Raw genomic sequence first — 20,588 nt, forward strand, 5'->3', positions numbered from 1 at the left:
AGTATCCCATATCTGCAAGGATATAATTTGCCTCAAAGAGGTTTGCTAAATGAAGTCTGAATTCTGTGCTTGCTTTTAGTCTATACCTGCAGATGAACACTATGGAGGTTAGATGCATAGACAGTGGACTCAAGCGAAACAAAAGAAGTTGCAATGAAAACATATTTTGCACTGTGGAGTAAGCATCCATAGCATCCTGCTTTAGCAAAGCTTATCACCTGAGTATTATGCTCTCAGAAATTCTTGTCTTTTTTCTGAGATGCAAATGAAAATCTAATCAAGTAGTATCTCAGAAGTTTGAATATTATTTTGGGGGGTTAAAGTAATGTGTCTTCCCATTCTTCCAGGCACAAATGTGCTTTAGCACAGTTGATTTATCTTGATTGATCAATTTTAATAGGTTTGATGCTGAAAAACTAAAGTGGCAAAAGTCTTCGGTAGTATCCTAAGTAGCTTTAAGTTAATATGGATATTACACAGCTACCTTGTGACTAGACTGATAACTCAGTTGCTGTTGCTTTACAGAGAATGTAGGTGATTTTTTTTTGTGTTCCATTTTTGTTTGTTTTGGGTGTTTTTTTATTTATAAACACTCTGTTTAGTTTTTATGCCTTATGAACTGATATATTGGCATTATAAATATATGCTGAGGATTTTGTGTTCCTATTTCGTAAATCCATTTATTGGCTGGGGGGAAGCTGATGTTGCATGAAGAGAGTAGGCTTTTGGATTGTGAAAATTACCACTGGGTACTGGGTTCAGTAGGGAGTGGAAATCCTGCTCCTACTAGCTGGGCATGGAGTGGTGCATGCCTTTACAGTCTGTGAAGGCTGTCCTTGTGTGTGTACCCTATCTGATGGGGACTGGCATCCCTTGTAACCCCCCCCTCCTGCTGTGGTTGTGTCTCCCTGTTAGGCTCAGAGTCTTCCAGCAGTGCTGGCTCCTCAGGATCACTGTCACGAATACATCAGCCTCTCCAAAGTGCATCTCTCGTCCCTGGGGTGACAGCCAATTCTTCAGGCAGCGTGTCCTACCCTGAGAACGGGATGAGCGGCCAGGTGGCCCCCAGCAACACCAGCTATATCATTCTTCCTCTTGAAGCTGCAGGGATACCGCCTGGCAGTATCCTTCTCAACCCGCACACAGGTCAGTACAATTCCCTCCTGCCTGATTCTGCCCTTTGGTGTTTCTGATGTCAGCTGGGGAATCGGCAACTTTCTTGTTTCTAGACATATTTTTCTGGAGGCACTTTATGAGCAAATATTCATTGAAATGATATTTGGCAAATTGTCGTTTCCAAATGTGCAGGCAAAAATAGATTTGATTTCTGAGGCTGTTGTGGCATAGCTGGTAGGAAGTGATACAAAACACACTTGCTCCATCCCAGACAGGATATTCATCATTCAGCAGTCCTGGTGCTCCCTGGCTCTCAGTGCATCCTCTGAGATCCCCTTAGCATCAATAAGGACAGATGCTTTTCTGTATCAAGCATGCTGAGATATGGTGGAACCAAAATATAGCATCACATTCTTAGAGACTGTGCTTAACAGCAGAACTTCAAAAGACTTAAAGGCTGCCTTTGAATCTGCACTTCAGAATTATTTTTATGTGAGCTATATGATTAGCAATTGTATTTAAATTGTGTAATTTGTGATAAGAAAAAGATGTAACTCTTAAATTCCTGATAGTTTTCTTCACTGCAGCTCACAAATTATGCACTTGCAAGCACCCAAGTGCTGTGGGCACTTCAGAAACTCTTCAGTTTGAACTTGAGTACTTGATGAAAGCTTAAGGCAATTTGTTACCTCCTTGGTCTGGATGAAGTCTGGATCATGTTATGCTATTACTTTTCACTGTATTGTACTATCAGTGTTAAGAAGGTTCAGGGAGTTTGAAGGTGTGATGCTTCTCTGGTAATTTGGACTATTCCAGTGACCACAGCTAGCTGTGCTGTCAACCTTAGCCGAGTTATGCTGGGTTTAAAACAAGAAGGCCTGTAGTGAAATGTAGCTTCCATTATACTGAGAGCTGAGGGTTGAACTCCACAATATTTTTTTCAAAGTCATTGAAAGAACATTCAGGAACATTTTCTTTGGGGATTTTTGTTTATAACTTCTATTTTATGTGTATTACATCCCTGTGTTTCACTATTTTGGTGGAAATGCTTAAAGCTTATTTGTGTGTCCACTACTAAGAATATATTTTTTTTTTGTCATAGTTCAGTCAAGAAAGTTGCAACATTTAAGAAAAATACAGCCTTGGTAAACTCTCCAGCCAATCTTACCACAGATATTTATAGATGGTAATATCTGAGGCTGATCATTATGTGTCAGCATATTTAAAATTAAGGAGGAGTTCTTGTTTGTTTAGATTAGAATGTGATATATTTGATAAGTTCTGTCCCAGAGAGGTGACTTAGTAACTTGCACAAACCTTTACTCTTCTGAAGCCTTTATTCTTTATGTGTACTTTTTTCCAAGCTATTGCATTATTGACATGAGAGCCTAATATTGTCCGCAAGTAAAAGATCCATGATTATATTCATCTGCTTATTTCTGTTCTGGTAGTTGACAGTTCTGTCTGCAACACTGAAATTTCTTGGTCAATACAGAAGACAACATTTTGTGTTCCACCATATGGTCCCTTTCCATACAAAACTCAACAGGCCTAGGCAGGAGTCAACCATAATTCAGGTGATAGGACTGAGAAACAAATGATAGGAAGTGATGCTGCTTGAAGCCCACAAACAGCTGACAGATACTGCTTGTTTCTGGCCAGGCTTGTTCCTTGGCTTGTTCCTGGCAAGGACATAGACTGGAGCTCACCACACTTGAAAGCAAGAAGAGCCATGTAAGAGGAACATCTCCTACATCTGTCTTGTCAGTTTAGCAAATTGCATCAGCTAGTTCAGATTTTTTCCTGGTACATAGGGGGTCCTTTTTTATTTCTGCTATAGGTATAATGCCTTTCAATACTGTCACTAGACCAGAGCACCATATCTTCCCTCCCTGTGTGCCTCTGTGTGCAGATGCACCATTGGGAAACCCGTGCATGTTTGTATGTTTAACATTCAGGGAGCAAGTAATTTTGTATATATATTATTTTGTGTTTCTTTCAAACCTTGTGTTTCGTTTCTGCAGCTCCCATGTAAATATATGCATAGTAAAGTAATGGAGAGAGCAGATTCTTTAAAAATCTGAAATTCTTGTCTCACACTCCTAGCTTCATGCTGCTACCTTGTGCTGGAAGTCAGACTGTATTTTGGCATCTGCTGTGTTTTTCACATGCAGCAAAATACATGCTGCAAAATTGTCACTCTTTGGGCTCAGAATCTTTGCATCTTATTAAGGAAATATTACAAAAGAAGCTCCATGGGGAGGAGATTTTGATTGCTGGATGCTGTGATCGACTATCAAAGTGATGGATGCTGTCAGAAACAGAGATGAAGAGAAGACAGTTGAAAGAAAAGGAAAAAGGATCTTTGTTTCCTGTAATGAATAGATTTTCTTTCCCTCTGTAATACCATTCTTTAGCTCTTTCTTCTCCTCTTGCAGAGTGGCTTCTTCCAGTCTTTTTCTCTCTTTTGATCATAACACCGTGTCCTTTAAAGATCTTTCCTTCCTTTCACACTACATAGTCACTGACTGTGCAAGCCTCTAATGGCATCCAGAGATGCTGTCAGTTTATTCTTGATCTGATTATAACTCTGCTCCTTACCAGGTGCTGGGAATCCACACTTTCTTTTCCATACCTGCAGTTTCCTTTATTTTCTCTCCTCTGCTTTACCCTTCTCCTTCCCCAGATAGTCAAGCTTCTTACTTGCTTTGACGAAGAACCATTTATGTTGCTGTGTTCTCTGTTTCACTTACTTCATCAGCTTGTTTTACCCTTTAAAGGATTCCTCTTGACACGTTCTTCCTTAACCCCTCTGACAATTTAAGAGCATTTACTTTTCATACATACTCCTCGAAATGACATTGCAATCTTCTGCCTTCTATCAGGGCCACAGTTCATAACTTACAAATGTCTTCCCTGTTACCTTCTGATCTCTCCTTTTCATTTCTGATTCCAAGATTTCTTAATGAAAAGTTCTCTATTTTTTAATTTTTAAAAGTATTGCTGGGACTTTACACTTTGAGTTCTGCCATCTTTCATTAAGCCACAGGAAATGTTCTTTATTAGCTTCCCTTGAGCATCTGACACAGGCTTTGGGACTGTGTTATCCTGCTCACTCAGTCTTCTAAAGTACTTCTGGGGCTTGAGATTCCCAAAGCTTGGGAGTCCATGCCATAGTCACCCAGTGGGTTCACTGCAAGGATCAGGAAATCAGTAGACAGAACTGCTATGATCTTCTTCTCCACTCACTCATGACCTTTCTCAGCATGAATGTGGTGTTGAGTTCATCCAGAAACATGATGCTTTAGAGAGAGAGAAGGCAAGGTTCTTTAGCCAGTACTCTTCATGCATTTCTGACCATGATTCATTGGAGGAAGAAACTAGAAGGCTGAGGAGTAGATAGAACAGGTAGAGATGCTTCATAGGGTACAGATCAGAAGTTCATTATTTCACTGTTGCTCTAAGTCACTGAACTCCTCCAGATCTCCTTTTATCTCGAATATTCATTCATTAGTTACCTACTTCAAAGGTTATCACATCATTGCTAAAATTACTTTTTTTTTTTCCTCGTGGAAGCATTTATAATTCCTTTGATTTACAGATTTATCATGGAAGTGAAAAGAGAACTGAGGTAATGAAAAACATTTTTCCTACTGAGAAATAACCATTTACTTTCTGTTTTCAAGACAGTGACTTGGGTAAATGTTTTATCTTAAACAAATACTGTTTTTGCAAGGTTATTTCCCCCAGCTTAATTATCTGAAGCAAAATTAGTTCAATAACTTAGTAGAACTCTGAAAAGAATTTGTCTTGTATATAAGAGATTTTTAAATATAGCTTAAGTGTTGCTTCCTTGAAAACTGGAGTGCTAGCTCCACTAAGTAAATAGGGCACAGCTCTCAAAAGTACAGCTCTGTTATTAGAATGTATAAATAAATTAGTAACAAGTGTATGTTTGGATTTTTTCCCCTTTTCTACAAACTATATTGTTTCAGAAGTAATTGTGTATATTTGACTGCTCTGTTGTGTTAGAGGAAAATATAAGGGAACATTCTCTACCTTTGGAGTGTTTGCTCCAAAGTTCAATTTTAATGTTAATTGATTCATCAGTGAATGATTTCAAGTAACCATAGCATCTGAATCATCTTATAGCCATGGTAACTTTCCACTCATTCCTTGGAAAATCATACTGCTGAAACAAATATCTGCTTTCTTGCCTGAAAAAAAATAAAAGCTGTCTGATACTGCAATTACTGTAATGAGATATTGAGAGTGATGAACACTTTACTCTTGTAGCAGGTCAGCTAAAGAGCGATCAGTTAAAGCAAAATTGTTTGCTTTCACACAGAAAACAGTATGTTCTTAAAAGTGTCCAGCAAGAGCCGGGCATTTTGTTTCAGGTCAACCATTTGTAAATCCTGATGGGACACCGGCAATATACAATCCTCCTAGTGGCCAGCAGACAATGAGGAGCCAGGTGGTGGGACAGTCTCAGCAGCAGCCTTCACCCCAGCAGCCTCAGCAGGTTCAACAGCCACAGCAGCAAATGGCAAGTCACCTTGTCACACAGGTAGGTGTGGTGTCATTGGGAAAAAGAAGGAGCTCTTGGGGATATGAAGAGTGACCTAGAGGAAAGAAGGAAGGAATGCAGCTAGACCAAATATCAGGATGTTCTTTTCAACATGGATAAAGCAGATGGAGAGGGAAGATTCATCTTCAATTTTATCTAAAGGATGATTTCATTTTCAAAAGTAGTGTTAAGCGTGTTGGTGCATGTCTGCATAAAATTAGTTTGAAAAATTCCCCCATTAGTGGAAGCGGAACCATTCATTCTCAAACCAGTGCAGTCTGTCATTCTCTCCAAAGAGCCAGGGACATTTCTCTTTTGACAACAGTGGGTTTGAGTCAAAGAATAAGGTACAAGAGCTCTACAAACCCTTTCATGTCCAGTTGTATTGGGTCCAATCTATGGGTTCTCCCCAAGCACCTTTGCCCCAGTTTGGTGGTTTTCTGCCTGCACCAATAGTGTGGCCATGATCCTGCTCTGAGGTTGAAGTTCTGGAGCTTCAGCAGGAACAGCAAATTTGTTTGAGCACAGTGCAGTGTTGGCTCTCTGGTCTCTGCACTGGCTGTGGCATATGGCCAAATGTGACTAAGCATGGGTAGCAGGGTTTGGGTCTGGTTCAAACCTAATTTTGTGGATTGCATGCCTGTTCTCCCAGGGTAGAGCAGGCAGAGGGAACTGCTCAAGCAAGAATCCTATATCCTGCTTAGTCACAGAGCAGCCAAGATCAACTGTGGTTCTTGTGTAGCTTTGTAATTTGGCGCAGCTTCATCCTAAGTTATGCAGTGTTTAAATTCAGTGAAGTTGCTGTGACTTTACTGGGTTTGGATTTATATGGTTATGGCTCTTACTTCTTGATCTGGTCTTCACAGTTATAGAAGACAGAGATAATACCAAACCTATAAGAAGTTATATGAGAGGTTAAAATGAAAGGAATACTAAAGCTATTCCAAGGTAATAGTGCTGTGGAAAATTGGTTTTTTTCACTTAGATAAACATTTGCTCCAAGCTGATGGCCTATCTGTTGGTAATTCACAGACTGTTCTTTGTCATTTTTTTAAACTCTTGTGTTCTCGCAAGCAGCTTTACAATCATTATTCCTTTGCCTATGACACACTTGGAGTTAAATCAGTCACTAACAGTGAAATTCAAATATATATTTACGCTATGCTGCTTTCCATTTTTATCTCTGTAAATTAAATGTGGAATTATAATTTGGCTTTGCCTCACGTTACAAGTAAGAAGGTATAGCTCTGGCTGTATTTTATCTAACAGCCATCAAATCCACAAGAAGAGGCAGAAAAATCAGTAATAAATAATTGTTTGGTATAAGGCTAAAATGAAGACTGAAATCACAATATTTGACCTCTTGTACTCAGGCTGGTGATGAGTCACCTGTATTTTCGGAGCTGTGTTTGAGGTCTTTGTTCTCAATAACAAAGGTGACGGTGATGGTACTTGTTATCTTTCTCTGGTGGAATTTATTGTCTTTCCCTTTGCTTCTTTTGCAGCCTGTTCAGACAATGCAGCCATCTTCTCAGTCAGTCCAATATCCAGCAGTTTCTTATCCTCCCCAGCATCTCCTGCCAGTCTCTCCAACACAGCAGTTTTCTGTGGTACTAAAGATTTCTTATTTTTCTTTCCTTGAATTTGAAGGTCTGAGTATGTGTGTCCAAGAGCTTCTGGGGAGCACTGCAACAGGTGTCCCACATGAGAGCCCTGTCTAAATACCTGTTCACCATTATGCTTTGGTACTGACAGGCATTTTGTATGAGCATTCCCACTGGTTCTGGTTACCTAACCTGAAGGGTGATGTTACAGCAGGGCTCTCTACCTGCTTAGCAGACCCTCCAGAAAAATATTTTGTCGTGCCTGCTGGTAGGAGCTTATGTCTCCTCACTTAATGCCAAGTGACCTTAAATTACTAACTTGAATAGTTGAGATTTGGGTTATTCCTCTTTCATGTCCACAAAGACAGGAGATGAGACCTCAAGAAATCTTTATTTTTTTCTTTTGTATTCTTTTATCCATATACTAAATCCACTTCCTGAATTTATTCCTTGGTGATATCAGAGGACTTGGGAAGGAGAGTAGCAGTGAGCCAGCTGCAGAAGGTGTGGTGTGCTGTACATCATGACAATGCACCAGTGGACGTGTATGAGGAAAATAGAGTGTTCTTCTGGAGTCTCATTCTGGCTTGGTGCTTACAGGGCTAAGATTATGCTGTTCTCAAATGAAGCTGACATTTTAAAGAGACACTACGAGATTTTTTTTCTGTTGTTTTTCTCTCTTGGTCTAGTAATCTTGTTTATGATTGTTTTTTGTTTTTTTTTGCCCAATTCACATAGTTTTAATAAGATATGGAAACAAAGCTGAATAGATCCTTGCAGATAAAGTAATGATCTTAATGATAGTAGATGAATGATGCCATTTATAGGAAAATAAATATTCCATGCTGAACAAAAGTTGCATATCGTAATGTTAATTCTCTTGAAAAGTCTGTTACAGAAATATCAGGTTGCCCTGGTGACAGTCACAAGAAAGCTAATATTTTTATTGGTTAATTTAATAATGAAACTTCATCTGAATTACTGTCTTGAGTGCACGTTACATTATACAAACACTATATAGATTATATGTGTTTGAAGATGGTTTTCTCTTTTGTGAAAATCTAGAGGCATTCTGGCTTAGTGAAGTTTCCTGTAGAATCCATTTGCAGTCTTTTGTCATTCTGGTAATGACTATCCTAGCTTTCTAAAGGAACAACTTCTCAGAGACAGCTCATATGTCTGAATATGAATGTAGGATGACAGTAAAGTTAGCAGCATTACTTCCATATACCACCTGATGATCTGTCAGTAGTGTTTAAAACATTGATCCATGACATCTGCTCTCAGTTGTGAGGGGAGTCTCTGTATGTGAGGGTAAGTCTCAGAAGTGCTTTCCACAAGGAAACTTTTCATTTTGTTTTGTTTCGTTTTTAACAAAATTTGAAGTTTCTAGACATTAAATGCATTGTGCAGGATGGTTTTGGAGACTGAATATCACAGGGCTGCAAACAATATTAAGAGGCTTCTTTTAAAAAATAGTTTGGACATTCTGAGCAAAAGGAATTTTTATGGTGCTTATTTCCTATCTGTAATCAGCATATTAGCACGTGATGGTGTTTAAGTTAAGTATTTAAAGGTCTTATGATATGGGCACAAATGAAGATGGATAGAACCACACCCACATTGGTAAATCTTTGACCTTCAAAGAATACACTTGAGAGTATTGAATAGTATTAATCTTTTTGCAGGAATGAACAGATACAGTTCAGAATGCCTGTATTATTACTAGCATGTAATGAAGCTTAGGTCCATTGACTTTATATGGTACGTTTATCCTACCAAAGATTTTTTTTTTTCTTTCCCCCTTCAGTCAAATATAGAACTTGTTTCTCTCCAACACAGAACAAAAAGCCTTGAAATAGCAACATTAGGCTTAGCTTTTTTTTTCTTTCTTGGTGTTTACAACCTTGTATTTTCAAAGCAGTCCAAAAAGGGAAAGATATGCAGCTAAATCCTGCTAAATTCCTCTTGGGATCAATTTGAAACACAGGTGAAATTATCAGTATATGTTTGGCTGACAAATTCTGTATTTGAGGATAGAGGTATCCATAATGTTATTTTCATGCCCTTTACATTTAAAATGTCTTCTTTTGAACACTGTAAAGTTCACTTGTCATTTTGGAATTAAAGGTGAGGGTGGCAGGGGGAAAGAGCCAAAATAATTGGCTATTTTGCCAAATGATGCCATTCACCTTACCGTCGGGAAGTCTTTGTCAAAGCATTTATGGTGATTTTCATTTTAATTGCCTCCATTTTTGTAGATATTCTTGCAAAGTTTGACATGGGTCAGAGCTGAGTGATTCCTTTCCCCCCTCATGCTCTGAACCTATTTTGTTTTGCTAACTCATGTGCCTGCTCTAGGCATCATGTCTATATCCTCTTCTCCTGCCTTCTGCCCCGCAGCGCGATGACATGACAGCACAGTTTAACCAGATGAGCTTAAGTCGTCAGTCATCAGGAGACAACCCCGAGTCGCCTTCTGGCCCCGTGTACCCCTCGCCCATCCTGCAGCAGCCTGCCCAACAGACAGGTTACATCATGGCCTCCCCGAGCCAGCAGCTTCCCCCAGGAGGCTTCACGGGTTCAGGACCACCGGTGTCCCAGCAGGTGCTGCAGCCGCCGCCGCCGCCCCAGGGCTTCGTGCAACAGCCACCGCCACCTGCTCAGGTAGGCAGAACTTCGGCTGCCACTTGGGCACGGTGCCTTTTGTAACATCAGGAAAGGAGTATAAATCCCAGGTATTTTTTTTTCCCCCTGGTAAAAGTTCAGCAGGTCTTTAGGCAGCAGGATGCTTGCAAAGCCTCTATTGTTTCCTGGGTTTCATCATTTCCTTCCCTCTCCTCAAAATGTTTTCTGAACATATGTTCATCCTCCATGACACATCTGCACATGAATATGAAGGAGGAGGGTGAGTAAATGCCCACACTCCTTTTTCCCTGTGCATGTACCAAAAGAGCAAAATGCACATCAGCCCAGGTAGTCGTTAATCATATTTAATTGACTTGAACATGTGAGGTGTCACAGATCAGTAATTTTAACTGTCTTCCTGAAGACTGATTATGTTTTACTGTTCACTACCAAACATCTCTGCTTGTCTCCTGGGTAACTTTACTGAATATTGAAAGTGATTACTGTCAAGAAGTAAAATGCACAGATGACTTTCTGGCCAATTTTCAAGGCATACACATTAAAAAGACAAATTTCTTTATCCAATTATAAATAATGTCATTTAAATTCTACTTTAAATGGTATTAATAGCATTTGTCTTGTTTCCATTTTATCCTTTGGAAGAAAAATTTTTTTAAATAAAGTTAAAAACTCCACCATTTCTTTTAATGTAACTTCATTGTAAACCTTATTGGAAGCAGTTGTTTGGTTGGTCGGTTTTTGCTTACTGCTTCTCACTGAAAATTTCCACTTACGCTTATTAATGGAATTCAGTATTGACATAGGAATGAAGAATTTTTACTGTTAACATGTTTTAAGTGGGCTGAGGATCTCATTAATTAGATCACTAATTAACAGTAAAAGAAATCTGAGGACTACTGGATGCTGACATCCCATAGAGGACTGCAATCCATAATTTCTGCAATGCGTTTCTGTGGTTAAAAAATGCACAGCTATTTTTTTCTGAAAGAAGGCTTAGCAAAAACAAGTTTGAAGAAGCTGAAGTTTGATATAATATGATTTCTTTTACAAAAAATGGAAAATACTGCTAGAAAAATATTGCTAGGAAAATAATTCACAGTTTGCCAAATGTAGCAGGTTTGTTGGTTTTTTAAAATTTGGGAGAAAAAAATGACCTAAAGAGCAAAATTCCCTGATGAATCCATCTTCCCATCTAGATTGTGTCTCGAGGCTGTCCAGTCTTTAGTCCTCATGTTCAACCCCCAGGTGCCCTCAGTCATTTAATCCAACCTCACGACACTTCTAGTGAAGCAGGTAGATGTGAGCATCTCCATGTTGCAGGCTGCCACCACAGCAAGCACTGATGTTTCCCAGCTCTGCCAGCCAGGGTTTGCTGTGGGAGTTGAGTGGGCTGCAGGATGGTGCTGCCTGTCCTGACAGGGACCCCCCACCACCTCCTCACTCCCTTGAGTGAAGCCACATGTTCAGCTCACCTGGGGTCTCTGCTAGACCCACCTTGGCTGGCGTTGCATAGGCTGCTTTGGGCGGCTTTGCCCACTGCTCCTGCCCCTGGCTGAGCCCTGCTCTGGGAGCATTGGATTTCACCCCTGCATGCACAGCAGGGCGCAGGGTTTTCACTCAGCACAGTGCAGTGTTACTTGGTGAAGCTCTTTTCCAAGTTAATCCTTGTACGGGTGGTACTTAGAGGCAGATTAACTTTTTCACAGGCCAAGTGATGAGGAGGTGCCTTTGCATGTACAGGCTGCTGTAGGACCAGTACAGTACTGGTATGTCTCATGGTCACTGTGTCTCTGTCCATTCTCCAGCTGCTTTGCTCCTATAGTTGAACACAGTGGAAAGTTACTGGACAGCAGAAAAATACCTTTTGGCTTTGCAACAACTTCAGTTATTTTACCGTGGAATGGTTTGTCCTTGGGGGGAAGTGTAGAAAGGTGAGAAATTCAGTGCTGTCAGCTTCCTGTAGTTCTGCAGATAACATCCATCTCCATCTTGTTACTGTTCCAAAAAATCCATGTCAGACACATGTGGAAGAGGGCATGGCAGGGTTTAGTGTCTGCTGCCCATGGCCCTATCCCTTGAAAGCATAGTGGCCTTGTTCTGCCAGAAGAGAGAGAGGGCAACCACTCTGTGCATCTGCATGCACAGACAGGAGCTTCTGATTCACATTTCAAGTTTTTATACATTGACTTCAGTCCTAGAAAGTGGTTTGGATACTAGATGCAGCACATGTATGACACATAGGGGATCCCTCTTATAAAGAATAAGAGTGAATCCCTGGGAAATAGTAGTACTTCTGCCCTGAGAGCTTAGCTTTCTGTACACGGTAGGTAGATTCCAAATTCTTGTCCTGCCCATGGCACAGCTTCACTGTGGCTGTGGCTATTGTCAGTGTGAGTCAGCTTTGTTACTCTTTGGGGTTTAGATGCAATAGTAAGGCTGCTCTCAAACACCATAGCAGGTGGTCTGAAGCACGCTCTGAGAAAAAAAGAAAGCAATAAAGATGGTAATGGAAGCAAAACATTATGTGATGCATTAATCAATGCAATGCAATCAATGCAAAAGCACTTTTATATCTTAAATGTTGCTATTGAATTTATACCAGTATAAGAGAGGCATGACTTTAATGGCTAATTAGTTCCTGTAAATGCACTGCTGATAAGATTGGCTGTGATACTCTGTACGATGTTAGAAACTAGCAGTGAAAACTTGGGTGGAGATCCTGTGAGTATGATAATTTCCTTTGGGAGCTGAAAGGAGGAGAAAGAAATGCTTCAAGCCTACACACCCAATGGTACTGCATTTAAATTACTAGCTTTTCTATTAAAGTTCAGTTAAATGTGGCCCTACAGCTGCTCTCCAGGATTCTTTCTCCCAGTCTGTATTAAAGCAGAAGCAGACTGAATTTGAAATGACATGCCTAAGAAGTGGTAAAAGAAACCTTTGGGTTTCTTTTTGCTTCTTCTTTTATCACAGGTATCCCCCAGCTTGACAACAAAGTCATAATTTAATAAATGAAAATAAGGATTTTGCTTTGTATGCCTGTTTGCTTTCTGTCATGAATATCTAACATATATATCTTTGCTTTCTTTATTTTCAATTTTCTTCTCTTTCTGATAGTTTTTCTGTAGCACTTTTGGACCAAACACTTTAACAGGGATCCACATTCTGCTTTGTAGTATTTTTATCAATGGTGCCTGTCTTTGCCTCTGCAAATGAAGAAGTGGAAAAAATATGAAAATATTATGTCAATGGGAAGGGATATCCTCCCTTTAAAGTTATTTTCACCTCTGACTCATTCTGGAAGGTATACTGGCAAAATGATATCCAAAAGTGAGATGGCATGAATTCTTGGAGAGGCCTGGAGATGCAATTAATATGTTGAGGGATTTTTCACCTGAATTAATTTTGTGTCATCTTTAATCATTTGTCTCTTTGCAGAAGCCCTCTCCTTGAGAGTCTGTAATCGCCCTAAGACAAAATCTTTATTCGTAGCATATCTCCTCTAGGAAACTTGTTATGAAGAAGACTGGGGAGTCACTGCAAATGAGCAGGGCTCTCCTTGATGATCATTGAAAATGATAATGGAGAACGTCTTAAAAGGCATTATTTTTTGTTATCTGCTACTGTAATTATTATGGAGGGGGCAGGGAGGAAAAGAAAAGACCTTGAAGAATGACTGATCCCTGTCAGTTAGATATTGGGAAGAAATGGCACTTTCATGTGTCCATGCATCACTGGGGTTTCTCTTGTCCTTCTTCACTCCCATTTATGTGACTGTGTCAGTTGCATTAGCAATGGTGTCAGCAGCAGGATGGAGTCCAAGCCAGTCCAGCCAGCTGCTAGTCCAAGCCAGTCTGGATATCAGCGGTGTTAAGAGAAGGTAGAGTACCAGTCCGATGGCTGAATCAAGCCAGTAGAGAGTCAGTTTGTGAAAGTAAAATCATCCTGAAGTATATGTGGACACCTGATCCTGCCACGAGGAAATAAACAAGGTACCAGTGAATTTCACGGATGCTGCTGGAGGGCAGCCAGAGAGACACCCAGCCTCATAATGGCTCCAGGCTGTATGTGGACAGAACAAAACTGAAAACCAATGCTGCACTGAATCTCTGCACATCATCTAGGGACAAAGCACATTAGAAAGAGGAGAAAGAAATGTCTGACTGCCATTTCACGAGTGTCTCTGAAATGACATGCTCAGTCCTGTTACAATTTAAGTATTGCATAGGAGAAAAAAAATAGAATGCAGTGGAATGGTCAGCCTACAAACAAGGTAATTATTAAAAATTATACTAAAAAATTATTTTTCACAGTGTCAAGGATTAAGATCAAAAAACTATGCTTTTAGACTAAAGAAGGTAGCATTTATTTAGGTTATAGTCTTAGAAGTGGTAAATTTATTTTAGAATTTGGTACATTTATTTTAGTTTTAGGGTAACCAGACAGCTTCATTGGCATGCTTGTTAGTGCCACGGAAACCTTCTGGTTCTGTAAATAAAATGTCTTACAAGCAAAAGGTTGAAGGTTGTATTGTGCAATTCACATGGGAATGCAACTCAAGTATAATTTGGCATGTTGGTTGGCTGCCACAGAAATGTAATGTTTTTTGTTGAAGAGCACATAAGTAGACAGTAAACAGTATTTTAGTAACACTGATGTGATGAGAAACTAAAAAATTCAAGAGGATCAGAGCAGATGATATAAGTGATACTTGTTATCTCTGATCCCTCTAATTCCACTGTTCACGGAAGTAGAATCAGAAAGGAAAAATAACATTTCAACTACTGACACAGAGATGTACTCAAGATAAGTGAGAATGGATCCTTCCAAGCCCCTCAAGCATAAAAGACCTATTTTAGATCATGTCTATATTTTATGCCAAGCCCTTCTTTTAATGTGTGAGCTTTTAAAAAACCTGCAAACCTGACCCCCCACCAAACAAAAAATGAGCTAACAAAACCAAAAACAGCAACACACACACACACAAAAAACCAAAACAACAAAAGCCATCAAAAGACAAACATCTTGTTTCGACGTCATGTGTGCATGACTACTGCCTAATTCTTCCATTAATCTTTATAAGTGAAATAATTTTTTTTTACCCTTCTACTACTAACATTTTATTTTTCATGCTGATAGATTGCACTCTCCTAAACTTTTAAGTGGGTTGCATAACAAATGTACTCCAGTGAATTGAGAAAATGAGATCAAGGGAGATAACCCATTGACTAGTGCTGCGGTTTTATGTGTGTGGTAAAAATAAAGAAGTGTATGCTTCAGTTTATATATTTGTGCTCAGCATGTTCAACTATAAACCTGACTTCAAAACTTAGATTCTTCAGGTTATGTTTTAAGGTTAATACCTGCAGAATCATTTCCAAAGAGATAATTCTCATTGTTGTCAAATGCTTTTGTTATTTTAAATATCTAGGGGCTTGTCTGCCCTGGAAAATGAGGAAGTTGAGATAAAATAAATCCTTTAAGTAAGATTAAGCTGCTGGTAGGATAAGTGAGAGTATTTCCACAGGGGTTTAATATTCTTTAGTTTGTAGAATATGTTAATAGAAAATAAAGAATATTTGAAAGAATGTCTGTTCAGTTCCCCTCCTCCGAGGCTGGATCAAATATTTGCATTGACTTGACTTAGAGTGGGTCTCCTCATTTCTTTCAAGCCTCCTGTAGCAGAGTGTTGCTGAGAACGATCAGAGATGTCCATGAGATGAGTTTATTACACAGAATTTTCCTGGTCCACAGTTTATGCTGCTTAAAGAATGATTTTGCGCCTTAAATGTGTGGGCCAACTTTCCCTATTCCCTGTGGCTTTTCTTTGCAGAGAAACAAATTCATAACAGTGTTGTCCATTCTACAAAGGCATTTTGTTTTGTTACATTAGTCACTAACAAAACAAATGGCATGAGGGCAGGCACTAGCCTTTAGGTGTCACTGGGTATTGTCTGGAGGCAGGGTAGCTTACAATATTCTCCAGTCAAAACCTTGTTTTTCTCATACTTGTTTGACTCAGGCTGATATAAGCAGAGAGGAGGGTAAAGAAATCAATTATTTGAAAAGAAAATTAATAGACCTTGAAGAATGGATGGGTGTTCAGCCTCTTGATTGACAGATGCTGTTGACTGTCAGTTGGTCTATGGGGTTAACTTCACCGACAGCACCCAGTCCAGCTTTGTTAATCCTAATCCTTCTCCCACTACAGTTACCCATTGAGTAGGCTTCTACTTTCCCAAGTAGCAATCCATAGCCTATTCTTGTCTAGTCTTTTGTGTCTATGCCATTCTTTTTCCTCATCTGAGACTGGAAATTTTACAAGGAAAATGTCTGATCTCTCTTATGACATCCTAGCAGTAGTTACCTTTTTACTCGGCTAACTTTGTGGATGATCAAATTGAATGATCTGTATCAGGAATATTTCTTCCATGCAAGTAAAAGTGGCAAAAATAGTTCTTGTTTTTGCATGAAAAAAGTAAAAGCATTTGGTCTGACTTTGTGCATATGTCTACATAGGATAAATGCTATGCACAAAGTGAGAAAAATATTGTATGATTTATTAAGAAATGCTGACTGCTGTGGCAGAAGTTGAGAGAGAAGCAATGTTCTCCCAAGCCTGTGTCCCTCTGCAGTCTGTTCATACCATACATTGCGAAATTCTATCAGATGCCTACAGTATCCCTGACAGCTGAAAATGAAAAATTTTGAGTGCTTTGAACTTGTGAAGGGTAAGTTGAATGCTGTTTAGCTCAAATGTCTCAGTAACAGTGGTGTGGCATGTATAGGAAAAATCTTTTGCTTCAGTCACCCTCAAACTTTCATGTTCACCTGTGTGATAAGGAGATCTACTACACATTTCTCTGTAATGACAATAATAATAGAAGAAAAAAGAAGCTCATCTAGCAGAACTTGCTGACTTAATGCCTATCCTCAGCTCCTGCAAGAAAACAGCTATGATGATTTTTTGAACTGCAGTTGTTTTCACAACAAGAGCAAGAAAGGCTTTAGAGAGAAATTTTTGTGTAAGGAGGGATGTACATGTTAAACAGAAGTATCAACCTGATAATTTCCTTACACGTGTTAGGGGTGCACAGACTCCATCTTGCTTTCCACCTTGTTTCTATATATTTGTACTCCAGGCCATTCCTTGCTTTGACTGGACCATTTTCTCCAGAGTTCCTTTAATGGTTCAACATGCTGTCTGTATGTGTTATGTTGATACAGAAGGTGTTGTTTGCATCTATTTTCTGCAGCTTTTGATATGTTACTGTGATAAAATGTTACTGTGATATTTTTTTCTTTGGTATATACATGTAGCTTTTTATGAATCCTATTTTTTTTTTCCTCTTTCAATTAATTTTTTTTTTTCCTATTTTATAAAGTATCTGAAAAGAAATGCCAGCACTGATAGTCCTTTTCCTAGCACAGCTGAAAGCAAGCAACAATTCTTGACAAGACAGGAGGCAAACCTCTTCTCTTGATTGCATTACCACTAATGTGCTTGATTTGAACTTCTGCTCCCCCTCCCTGTTATGTTCTATTTTATGAATCTTTGATCTCTAGAGTTTACTGTTCTCTTTCTTTGCAGATGCCAGTGTATTATTACCCATCTGGTCAGTACCCTACCTCAACAACTCAGCAGTACAGACCCATTGCCTCAGTTCAGTACAACACACAGCGGAGTCAACAGATCCCCCAGACTGCCCAGCAAGCAGGTATGTACATTGGGTACTCATTTTTTTCAGCTGCTCGCAGTGCCTTTGCAGGTAAAACCTGTTGGTTGTGCTCTAACTGAACAGCACAGGAGAAAGCTGGTTGCTGTTCTCTTCGAAAATACAGTGAAAATTACAAATTGAGAAACCTTTTGCTTGGACATCCCGAGCAATGGAAGAGCATGGGTTGCATCCTCCATCCCTGCTGCCCTGCATGCAGTGCTGCTGTGTCCTCATTGTCCATGCTCCAAGTGGCTGGGCACAGAGAGAGCTGAGAGGGAGCTGATGTGAGCAGTCACACTGCACATTCAAGCCAACCATTGTGGTTGCCCTCCATCATGGGTACTCCTCAAGTATTTGTACCACCCTACGTGGTGGACTGGTCTGCAGTGATGCAGAAGGGGCCAGATGTTCTCCACCGCCTTGTGCTGTCCCTGGGCCTGAGGAGCAGCAAGGCTGTGTGTGGTTGGTGGCCGTCGGGACTGGCTGCCCACAGCGCCGTGCGGCTGGAAGGGGGGCCGTTACACTGTAAGAGAGTGAGTAGCAGGTCTCACAGTGAACCGGTCTCTTTTCCTGCTGTGTCATGCCACTCCGGATGACTCCAGAGTAAGAGGGACAGAGGGGGAGCTGGGCTGGTGTGTGTCGGGAGAGAGCAGGAATTGTGGTTGTCAAGGAGTCATCACATTTCAAGGGAATAAACAATTCTGGTGTTTGAGATTTTTTAAATTTATTTATTTCCTGTCCAATTCTTTAGTGCACACCTTCCCTCATAGGGTGTCTCAAACAGTTACTCCAGGCATAAGGGGAGAAGGTGGAGGGCTGGGTTTTGTTTTTCCAGATGGCCAGGTAGAACAAAGCATTCATCATTCGATCTCAGTTTGGCAGAACCCCTTTAGAATGGAAAAGCAGATTCCCGGCAGTAGCCTTGATATGGAAGTCATTTAAGATGCAAGTCAAGAGCCCAGACATGAGATGTGAACAAGACTTATGGGGTCATCCAGCTTGTCAACCTATCTCCGTAATGTGACTGCTAGCAATTTTGTTCCACTCTCTCAGGCGCTCAGGGAGACAAAGACACAGCAAACACAGCTATAACTAAGCAATTCATTACTTTTTTTTATGCTATTCTGTGTTCTAATAAAATTGGTGACATTTTGGTCGGTGTCAGTGGTGACTGACTGTGTCTGCTTTCATACCTTCATATTATACATTCCTGAGAGGGAAGAGGGTGAAGTATTGCACAAAGGTCATCTGTCTCTTCTAGCTTCTCCTGCCTGACAGTCTGTTACCATATTTATTATCTCTATATAGTGGATTCTTGAAACAAAGTGCAAATCAACTTAGATGACATTATCTGGATCTACTGTGTTGTTATAAAACCATATTTATCAGTTTAATGCTACATCTATAGCCTAGTGGAGATTATGGTAAGTGATATGCGCAAGAGATGGTCTGACGTACGAGTGATGTTCTGGAGAAGATCCAGCTGTGTGAAAATCCTAGTTTTAAAGATATATTGTAGCACAGGAGCTGTTGAGTGCAGACAATGCAGACATGCAAATGCTAATTTTGTTTCCAAGTTTACTGCATCGTTTTCCTTATATATTTGGAAAATATTTGGAGTCAAGGAGTTCGTGTAAAATCTCTAGTACATCAGTCTTTCCCTGCAATTCACTCTTTCAGCTGTGTGCTCAGTTGGAAGCATTATTTTTATCTCTTGTTTAAAAACAAAAACATTCTGTCTACAATTTAGACTCCCTGCTGTGGTGATGATTTTAAGTGTTTAGCTATTCTCAGATCTTGAGGCATGTCTGAGAACAATTTTACAAGCTAGTTCATCCCTTTGGCCTCTGATACATCCTTTTCAGTAGTCATGGTCCCAGCGTGTGGTAAGTGTGACAGGAAGCAGATTGCAGTTCTCTACAGATCTTGTTTTGGAGGTGGTGTAAGAATCGTTCAGATTTACTTTCCATCTCTTGGTATTTGGGAAACAAATAGTTGTGTATGAGCAGAAAATAGCAATCCACAGGCAAGTGTTTCAGACTTCCATTTTTCTTCCCACACAGACTTAGCTTCAGTTCAGCACATGAGGAGCCAGGGATAACAAGGGGCCAGAACAAGAAGATATGACGGAAAATAGTGTTTGTGAAACAGAGTGTAGTACAGGAATACTAAGGATGGGAAGAATGAACAGATGGGAAGGAGGCAGATGAAAAGATGATTTCTGAAATGGTTTCCCCAAAGACCTCACATCACTTGCTGCTGCTTCAGAGAGAGGACGGCTGTGGTGCAGGCACGCCCATGGGAGCCCAGCTGGCTGCCTGGACCTGCCGACTGGCTCCTACAGCAGGGCGAGCAAGGAGGCAACCTCAGCCTGGCAGCTCAGGAAATATTTTATTAAAATTAAAAATTTGCCTGCCTGGAGGAACTTTTGGAAGCTTTCAAAGCAACAAGGAGTTCAGATCTTACTTCCCCTACTTTGGGTTGCAGAGGTCAAAGTTTCATCTAATGTTAGCAATTTGTTTTTATTTTTGTTAGAAAAGGTCTCTTCAGGGTGGAGCAATATTGATGACTTTTACAGCAAATAGCTAAAGTAAAATGTCTGCACATCATCTGTGGTGGCTGAGGGAGCCTGTACTCTCATGGCTGTAGAAGGAGAGCAATATTGAGTTAAAATGGCTCCAGGGCAGAAAAAAGGATGTGCTCACATAAAATTACATTAGAGCTCTGGCAGCAATAAATCATTTGGAGAGAAGGCTGAAAACATTTTGTGTGTTTATTTACCTTTTTTATTTTTATTTGCCTAAGTGCTGGCTTATGTGAGAACCTAAGTGACCCATTTCTAGCAGAAGCGTAGTACAGTGTCCTCCATGAAGATTTTTATACAAACATCTGCCATTTGAATTATGTTCATTTCTGTTGAAGCCAAATTGT

The 20,588-nt window shown here is 40.0% G+C and overlaps 1 protein-coding gene across 33 annotated transcripts in view; it reads left to right on the plus strand.

The window, feature by feature from the left end:
- The window catches only part of ARPP21 (cAMP regulated phosphoprotein 21), a 141,693-nt gene that overhangs the window by 87,373 nt on the left and 33,732 nt on the right, over positions 1-20,588 (plus strand). For all 33 annotated transcript variants that reach the window (XM_068203324.1, XM_068203345.1, XM_068203280.1 and 30 more), the window contains 5 exons: positions 916-1,146; positions 5,517-5,686; positions 7,192-7,296; positions 9,694-9,957; positions 17,531-17,657. In XM_068203324.1, coding sequence (XP_068059425.1) covers positions 916-1,146; positions 5,517-5,686; positions 7,192-7,296; positions 9,694-9,957; positions 17,531-17,657 — 897 coding nt within the window. The remainder of the gene's footprint in view (positions 1-915; positions 1,147-5,516; positions 5,687-7,191; positions 7,297-9,693; positions 9,958-17,530; positions 17,658-20,588) is intronic.

This window comes from Anomalospiza imberbis, chromosome 1, assembly GCF_031753505.1.
Source record: "Anomalospiza imberbis isolate Cuckoo-Finch-1a 21T00152 chromosome 1, ASM3175350v1, whole genome shotgun sequence".
In the NCBI taxonomy this organism is placed as follows: domain Eukaryota; kingdom Metazoa; phylum Chordata; class Aves; order Passeriformes; family Viduidae; genus Anomalospiza; species Anomalospiza imberbis.